Raw genomic sequence first — 7,929 nt, 5'->3', positions numbered from 1 at the left:
GCGAGGCCGGCCGGCCGCCCGGAGCGCCGCTCTCGCTCGCCGCGGCCGGTACCTGCCCAGCTCCTCGGCCTCCATGCCCGGGCCGGCGCCGCAGCCGGGCGCGCTATTGTCAGGGCGGGCAGAGCGGAGCGCGACCCCCTCCCCCTCCTCAGCCCTCTCAGCCGCCCCAACCGACCTGCCGGGCCGCGCCGCGTCACGTGGGTGGCGACAGCCAATGGCGAGCGAGCCGGGTGCGGCGTTAAGCGTGGGGGGAGGAAGCGTAGGCGCCGAGGGGAGCCGGAAGCGCCATTGCCTCAGGCTCGGTACATGCAGATCCGCCGAGGGCCTCCGACACCTCRCACACCCGCTCGGGCGGGAAGACCTAGGCCAAGCGCGGGCGGCGGCGGCAGCGCTTCCGCCACCCTGGTGCACCCCCCCTCCCAACACAGAGCCGGTTGGGCCGCGCTGCCCCGCCCCCGCGCAACGGCTGCTCGCGCGCGGCAGTGACGCACATCCGGCGGTGACGCCAACGGCCGCCGCGGGCGGTTGGTGTGAGGCGCGTGCGCGGCCGCCATCGCCGCCTGCTCTGGTGCTGGGCGGCCATGCCCGCCGGCGTGTCCTGGCCCACCTACCTGCGCACGCTGGGCGCCAGCCTGCTCGCCATGTTCGCGGGCGCCGAGCTCGTGCACAGATACTACAGGCCGGACCTCGTAAGTGCGCGCCGAGCAGGGGCTTCTGTGCGGCCCTTGCCGAAAAGACCCCGTGGTTCTGCTGCCAAAGACTGCAAACAAACGAAAAAAATGCAACTAATACTTAGTTTAGGAGCAAGAGGCGAACGGGTATGGGGTACCTTAAGTTTTCGCTTTGTAGCCTCCAGAGTGTTACAGATGAAGAGTGTTACACAAAAAAACGTAGCTGCATACAATTCTTCAGAAGAGGTTTTGTTTGTGGGAAGCTTTTCAGAAAGAGATGTATGGCAAGAAGTGTCTACATCGAATTTATTTATTTGTCTTGCTAATAAAAAACGAAACCAAAAGTTTGACATTAGAGAGTTGCAGACAGTCAAATCTTCATCACAGAGACCCGAAGTCCAGCTGAGGCTGTGCACGCAGTGCAGTGTGATGGCTGATGGGCTCTCCTTGACCCAGCTCATGGGGAAGCCTTCCCTCCTCCTCTTGCTTTTGCATGCGTGGCACTGCTATTTTCTAAACAGAAAGCTAAAACAGCACTATTCTTGAGCAATCATCTGAAACTTTTTTTTTTTCTCATGAATGTATTTGTACACCAAAGTTTTTTTTTTTTTTTTTTTAACAGTTGCAGAATTTGTACTCAGCACAGTTTAATAGGCTGATTGCTCATGTGATTTTCATGTATCGTTCATATATATTCATATATTTTTATCTTTGTGTGTGTGTATATGCATATATACAGCATGCTAATTCAAGTCTAGGTTCAGTCTTTGATTTCTGAAATCAGAAGGCATTTTTTTTATTTCTGTCACTGAGAGGAAGAATTTATGTGGAAATTTCAGTGAGTGTTTTAAAACCATGCTGGTCATCTCAGCAGCACTTGCTTTCTCTGATGAGAAAAAGATGTCATTTTATTCAAATTATTTATTTTGACTATTTATATTTTCTTAAAATTAAAAAAAATTCTTGAAAGGAAAAAAAAAAAAAACTTGCTCCGGAATAAATAAAATACAGTTACCATGCAGATGAGGTACATGACTCTTAGAGGGTACGTTAATTTGGTGGGGTTTTTTTGTTTTTTTTTTTCGCTCTAACGCTGATATCCCTGTTTTTAACAGACTATACCTGAAATACCTCCTAAACCTGGAGAACTGAGAACAGAACTCCTGGGTCTGAAAGAAAGATCAAGCCAAGTTCAAACATCACAGCATTGATCACAATTTAAGTTATGAAGACAAACTGGTAAAATTATGTATTTGTTTCATCTGCAAAATGAATTTAACAGTTCTTCAGTAAGATTTTACAGGACTTTGCAGTCTTTACTAGAAACCTGCCTGTGAAATACTGTGTTCCCTGAGTAGCATTTTTCTGTCTCTCTAAAACTAGAATTACAGGAAATTTAAAACTAAATGTATTAAGAATAGCGTTGTTGAGTCCAATGAGTTGTGCACCATGCTTCTGACTTTGACTGCAAGGTATCTTTCTGAACCAAAAAAAAAAAAAAAAATGTAAATTCACATTGGCTGTGTCTGATATACGTTTTGAATTGAGCTGTTTAAGATGTGTAGAAAGCTCAGCACATTGAAGTCGATCTTTTATGGATCCTCTTCAGCCTTAACAAGGTCACCCATTTTGCTGTAGCAGAAGCCTGTTTGTCTCACAAAAAGGGTGTTTGTCTCACCCTTTTTAAAACATTAAATCTTTTCTGTTAGATTCAAGACCGAATCTAATGTGGAAAGTTATTGCATATGAGAGCAGGGGTGGACTGCAATCCCCCTCCCAACCAGCCGCACCATAGGATGATTTCAGCAGCAAAGGCACCTTCCTCAGCGCCCGGATAACCACACTGGGCAAACAACCCCAGCACCTTGCTCCTGGGAGCAGCAGACAGCTCGTCCAGGGCTGGTGCATTTTGTCAGCAAGCTGACCAAAAACCTTGCACGGTTGCAGTGTTGTTCTTGTTTATAGCCAACACTTGTGGCACTCCAGCACACAGCTCAGCTGCATGTAACAGCCACGGTGGAGGAAGAGGAAGAAGCATGAACCACGACCCTCAACGTGTGCTCTTTTATTAGGTCTGAAATCCAGGCAGACATGGCATCCTGAAACCAACCAAGGCAGTGAGAGCTTTAACTGTRGAACAGAACAAAGGTTGCTTGAAATGGACAAATAATTAACAGATAAAGTTCTGTAGCAAACAACACTATGCTTCCAAGAATCTCCATTCTACAATTAACCATTAAAAAAATAATGTTTAAGCATACAGTAGATGCAAGTCACATACTATTCAAGATCAGTTATACATGAAGGATGTATATTAGTTTCTTTCTACTTCAGAAGACCTCTGACCGTATCTTTAACRCAAGGAAGCTTTCTTCACATTCCAACCTATAATGCTCTACGTTTAGTAGATGTATACCATCAAAATCTCAGGAGCAGTTGCTTGCTATAGGGCACAAAAGATAACTTGGACTGTTTTAGGAGGACTACACTTTAAAAGTAGACACTGCTTTTACACTATATGAAAAAGGAGAAGGCTGCTATTAGAGCTCATGCACTGTTAACTGCTGAACTGTGCTCAAAGTAGACCCCTCAGACAACTTAAGCAGAAAGATTCATTTGTTAGAAACAATACAGAAGACTGTGGCAATGAGACAAAACAAAACGAAGAAAACAAAAACAAAACACAACCAAACAAAAACCCCACACCCCCAGAAAGCTGCCTTTCCTGGAAGTCTCAAACACCTAATTTTGAAAACAACTCTATAGGAACCCTAACTTCATAACCATGCTGATACAAGTGCACCCATTGCGAAGGAACAGAATTATTTGGGCCATATAAAGTGAAAAGTAGCTTCCTTGGACCCTTAATTAGCATATTTTGCTTCAGACTGAAACTCAAGCTTTTGCCTAACRTCCCAGATCCGCTCTTCCAAGTCATGAACTCACAGATGGCAGAAAAAATACACTTTCTACTTACCCTGTGAAAATGTGTTTCAAAAGTAGAGGCACTAGTGGAAACAATAAAAATTCAGTGCTCAATCCAAACACCACGTAAAGCTGAGTGGAAGTGGTGCCCCTAGTTTTGCTGCTATTATTCCATTTGGTATCAGCAGCTAGATCTCGAGGTGGAGCGAGCACTTAAGTCACACCAGAGAAACCCAGGAACAAGAGTACTGAAAGTCTCGGAACAGAATTAAGGAACAACTGTCATAGCCAAGGAATCCACATTTAAAAACTTTTAGAAACCAGGGCTAGCTCTTAAGTGAGCCACACAGCTATGAGGCACTGTTACTGCACAGTAAAGAACACAGTCTTCCAGCTAGTAAGCCATTTTTCTGGCCACACCTGTGCTGGATTGAAACCCTTCTCACTTGTCTCCAACAAGGTCACCTCTGTCCTTTATGTTTAAGGAGTTCAGTTATATATTTAGCCCACTGCTATCATCTGTAGGCTGTGAAGTTGAGAGTTGGCTGCCATAACTACAGTTTCTTTACACTATTGTGGTTCAAACTAAGTTGCAGTACTTCACTTCAAACAGTATCTATTTTTAAATGCCCCATCTCTTATTTCTCAAGATGTATTCACATAAGTAGTCACATAACTTATGATTAGTCACTGGTTTATAGTTGAGCAGTGTAGCTGACATGTAACCATTTAGCTCAAAAGCAGGGCAGGTTTGACTACACCTAACTTTATGCACACAGCAGTGAAAGGAKGTGCAGCAGTGGGGGAAGGACCTCTGAACCACCACGCCAGGCTTCCTGTCATGCAGCCCTGAACACTCAAGCCAACCCAGGCAATCCCATCAATTCTCAGTAGTAGCCCAAAAGATGAGCTTACTATTTAACAGGGTTAACATGGTGTTTGGGAACATTTTATTTTGTACATGACAAGATTTTACACCAAGAAGTCAGTTAAATAGTACAAATTTACATTCATGAGGAATGTTTTAGAAAAGTCAACTTAAAAAAAAAAAATCCTTTGCCCTTAAACCCCCACCATCCCTCAACAAACAGAACAAACTCATTCCCATTCCCTAGCTCCCAACACAGGATGGTAGTTGCATGTAGTTTACAGTTCATCTTTCACATCTGTGGATTCCTGTGGAGTCAAGAAAGAGATAAATCAGACTTTTTGAGAAATKAGAAGATAGTAGAAGCTGTCCCAGAGGAACTAAGTTCATGAGAAGTACTATGTGACTTAACAAAGTGTCAATAACAGAAGTAACAAAATTTTTGAATGAAGAACTGTATTCAAATTTCTGTTCAAATGACATTAGATCTTCTCTAAAAGAAAAAAAAAACCCCAAAGCCTTATTTCAGGCTGCTCAGATGTGAAGAACAGAKCAAGTTTGCCGTTTTATCTTTAATACTTCAGGGTATTGAAGTACAGCCTACTCTGAAAGCTACTTTTCAAGCATAATATTATCGCAAGTATGTAAAATCAGAGATCATCTTGTGGGACATAGGTCTAAGAGCCAGGCAACACAAGAAAGGCAGAACCAATTAAGGATAACAGTGTTCAGAGATCCGAGTACTTGCATTTAGCACACCCACCAAGATATCATTAAAGCTGCACACATTATTATTAAGCAGCCAGGTCAAGGCTCACTCCTTAACTACTTAGTTAAGGCTGAAATAAGAACTAACTACTTAGTTAAGGCTGCAGTGTTGCTGCACATTTGACTGTTTTGCCCTTACAGGATTACGTAATGACAAAAAAAAGGGGCCATTTCTGTAGCTGCTTCTCTAAGAAACTCTGTGTGGCCATGAAGCACCACAGCCAGAACTGCAAGGAAGTCACTTCACCTTCTGTGTTTCACTTTCTTCGGCATCCACCTCCTCTTCATCTTGCTCTGCCTCCTCAGCTGCATCTTCAGGCTCTTCTGGCTCCTCCTCCACCTGTAGGAGGGTCACAGGCACCTTGCTATGCATTCTCAAGAGCTCTACAGCTCTGTTTGCTTGCKATGTTTGCTAGCAGGAAACTGACTAGCATAGATTCATTACTAGACCTTAAGTCTGACTAATTATTTTCCCCAAGCTTTCTGAGGGGCAGAACAAGTTATTCTCTACCACTGATATGCTCACTACTACCATGGTTCCTCTAGCAGGWTACCAACAAATTGTTGCACAGCATTACTCCCATATAGACACCATTTAGTTAAGGATTAGGTATTGTTTAACACAAAGCAACAGCAAGAGCATCATCTCAAGGGAAGGTCAGAAGCTTCAAGGAAAGTCTTSTTCTCCCTCCCTACCCTCCAGCCAAGAACTTGAGCTAGCCTCCCAAAAAGCCCACTTGCATGCAAGAAGCCATATGCCCTTAAGTCTTCTTCTAAGCAAGTTTATTATTGCTTTTCTACTTTAAAGAGGAGGAAAAARGTCACCCTTCAAATTGAAGGCAACTAACCTTTGCATCCAGGTCAATGTTTAAACTCAAACGAAGCATCCTTTCTATTCTATCTCCGTATTCCTTGGTGTCTGGTAGCATATATCCTGATCTCAAAGTTGCGGTTTCAAACAAGACCACTGCGAGATCTGAAACTGTTTTGTCATCTTCATTTTCCTAACATGGAAGCATTAAAAAGAAAAAAACAAACAAATATAAAACACTTAACTAGCTCATATGCAGCCACGTAGTCAATAGTTTACAGTTACTCATGTACCTTGACTCTCCTCAGCATGTCCTTTATCAGTGGATGCCTCGGGTTTATTTCAAAAGTCTTCTTTTGGCTGGCGTAATAGCTGCAAGTTAAATTGGTATTTAAGTGTTATTGTAAAGGACAACTACACTTTATCCCCATTAATAATCAATACAGGTACAGTAACTAGATCACCCCAAGCCAGCTGGGCTATCAACTACATTTTATATCCACTACATATGCATACTTACTTTGTAGATATATCCTTCCCAGTCTGGTAAGCCTGAGCCTTCATGATTCTTTCCATGTTACCAGACCATCCATACTGACTAGCCACGAGGGCACACGGGGACTGGGTTAAGCGTTGAGATAGTATTGCCTTTTCAATCTAGAGAAATAAAGGATCAGTATTAGTTCCCAGAATGAAGTTATTATGGAAGACAGCCAACAACTCTGAAATTGTATTTCACAGGGCCACTTGAGTGGCATTTGAGAGCTCTGTAACAGTAGGCAGTCTAGCTCAGTATCTCCCTCAAGTCACAGGTGTTTTAACCAACTTGGTATTGCCTTCTMTATAAGGATGGCAGAACAAGCTGTTATGTTCTTCATGTCCAAGGGGTTAGCACAGTGAACACTAGGGCAAGAAGTACCATATGCAAGGATGGGTTACACAGCCTAACTTCCTGTACCTTGTCCTTTAAAGCCTTGTCTTTCATCCAGTTTAAGAGCGGTTCAAATTCCTTTTCCAAAGCTTCGCGACTCTCCTTAGATTTTTCACTTTCTTCAAACTTAACTCCTTCCTTAGCTACATTCTGAAACCTCTTGCCATCAAACTCTGGCAGAGCCTGAATGCAGTACTCATCCACAGGCTCGGTCAGATAGATCACTTCATAGCCCTTCTTCAGAAGGCGCTCAACAAAAGGTGAGGACTCAGCCTGAAGAGAGAGAACAGACAATATTTTAGTTGCATTATCAGCAGCTAGCAAACACTGTACAGGCATTTTGATAAGCAGCAGTATGAAAAGTCTGAACTGTAGAAGTATCATGAAACAAACTCTACATTTATAGCAAATGCAGACAGTTCACAGTGGCAGTATTTCTGACTAGAAACATTCCCCCCGCTCCACCCTTTCAGTTCCATGCTCACATACCTCCTTCCTGCTGGCACCTGCCATAAAATATATCTTGTCCTGTTTCTCTTTCATCCTTTCCACATACTGATCGAGACTGGTGAGGTTACTTTCATGATGAGAAGACTGGAAGCGAAGAAGCTTAGCCAGTCGTGTGCGATTAGAGTGATCCTCAATCACCCCAAGCTTCACATTAGTTCCAAATTCTTTCCAGAACGTGTCATTGTATTTTTCTTCCGCAATTTTCTTGATCATATCAAGAGTTTTACGAACAAGTTTCTTTCTTATCACCTAAAAAAAAAAAAAAAAAAAAGTAATACAAAGTATTAATAGCTCATCTTAACAGTAAGCTTTTGATAACCTCAGGTACCAACTACCACCTTTGTTCTCTTAGCCGTTGCCACAATAATCCCACTCATCCCACAGGACTGGATGTTTTCAGTTTATAGAAGAACCTTCAATTTGCCCTTGCTGAGCGTGTCATTGT

General features: G+C 43.2%; 3 protein-coding genes across 4 annotated transcripts in view; 1 reads left to right on the top strand and 2 right to left on the bottom strand.

Moving 5' to 3' along the window:
- The window catches only part of TDG (thymine DNA glycosylase), a 9,277-nt gene extending 8,723 nt beyond the window's left edge, over window positions 1-554 (bottom strand). Inside the window, exon 1 of the mRNA XM_026052219.1 lies at window positions 492-554. Within this exon, the coding sequence (XP_025908004.1) occupies window positions 492-554 (63 nt within the window). The remainder of the gene's footprint in view (window positions 1-491) is intronic.
- On the top strand, window positions 554-3,033 carry CUNH12orf73 (chromosome unknown C12orf73 homolog). 2 transcript variants are annotated; one of them, XM_026052226.1, is made up of 3 exons: window positions 554-689; window positions 1,787-1,910; window positions 2,744-3,033. In XM_026052226.1, exons 1-2 carry the CDS (start codon window positions 582-584, stop codon window positions 1,880-1,882), a joined length of 204 nt encoding a protein of 67 aa, XP_025908011.1. In that variant the 5' UTR covers window positions 554-581; the 3' UTR covers window positions 1,883-1,910; window positions 2,744-3,033. The 2 variants fall into 2 exon arrangements, with proteins under 2 accessions (XP_025908011.1, XP_025908010.1); XM_026052225.1 differs by having other exon boundaries at window positions 1,787-2,823.
- A 668-nt stretch (window positions 3,034-3,701) lies between these two features.
- Window positions 3,702-7,929, bottom strand: part of HSP90B1 (heat shock protein 90 beta family member 1) — a 10,327-nt gene continuing 6,099 nt past the window's right edge. The window contains exons 12-18 of the mRNA XM_026052224.1: window positions 7,464-7,733; window positions 7,002-7,247; window positions 6,564-6,700; window positions 6,337-6,415; window positions 6,081-6,236; window positions 5,480-5,572; window positions 3,702-4,772 (exon numbers count right to left, since the gene is read on the bottom strand). Coding sequence (XP_025908009.1) covers window positions 4,743-4,772; window positions 5,480-5,572; window positions 6,081-6,236; window positions 6,337-6,415; window positions 6,564-6,700; window positions 7,002-7,247; window positions 7,464-7,733 — 1,011 coding nt within the window. The 3' untranslated portion in view covers window positions 3,702-4,742. The remainder of the gene's footprint in view (window positions 4,773-5,479; window positions 5,573-6,080; window positions 6,237-6,336; window positions 6,416-6,563; window positions 6,701-7,001; window positions 7,248-7,463; window positions 7,734-7,929) is intronic.

This window comes from Nothoprocta perdicaria, unplaced genomic scaffold, assembly GCF_003342845.1.
Source record: "Nothoprocta perdicaria isolate Ctin4 unplaced genomic scaffold, notPer1 scaffold_86, whole genome shotgun sequence".
NCBI classification, from domain to species: Eukaryota; Metazoa; Chordata; class Aves; order Tinamiformes; family Tinamidae; genus Nothoprocta; species Nothoprocta perdicaria.
Note: the sequence above shows the minus strand (reverse complement) of the source record. Positions and strands in the feature narration are given on the sequence as shown.

What these genes read in the sequence shown, in the direction of transcription:
- CUNH12orf73 (XM_026052226.1), top strand. Translation starts at nt 582, where the DNA reads ATGCCCGCCGGCGTGTCCTGGCCCACCTACCTGCGCACGCTGGGCGCC. An exon ending in GATACTACAGGCCGGACCTC is followed by an intron (nt 690 to 1,786) that starts GTAAGTGCGCGC and finishes TGTTTTTAACAG; the next exon opens with ACTATACCTGAAATACCTCC.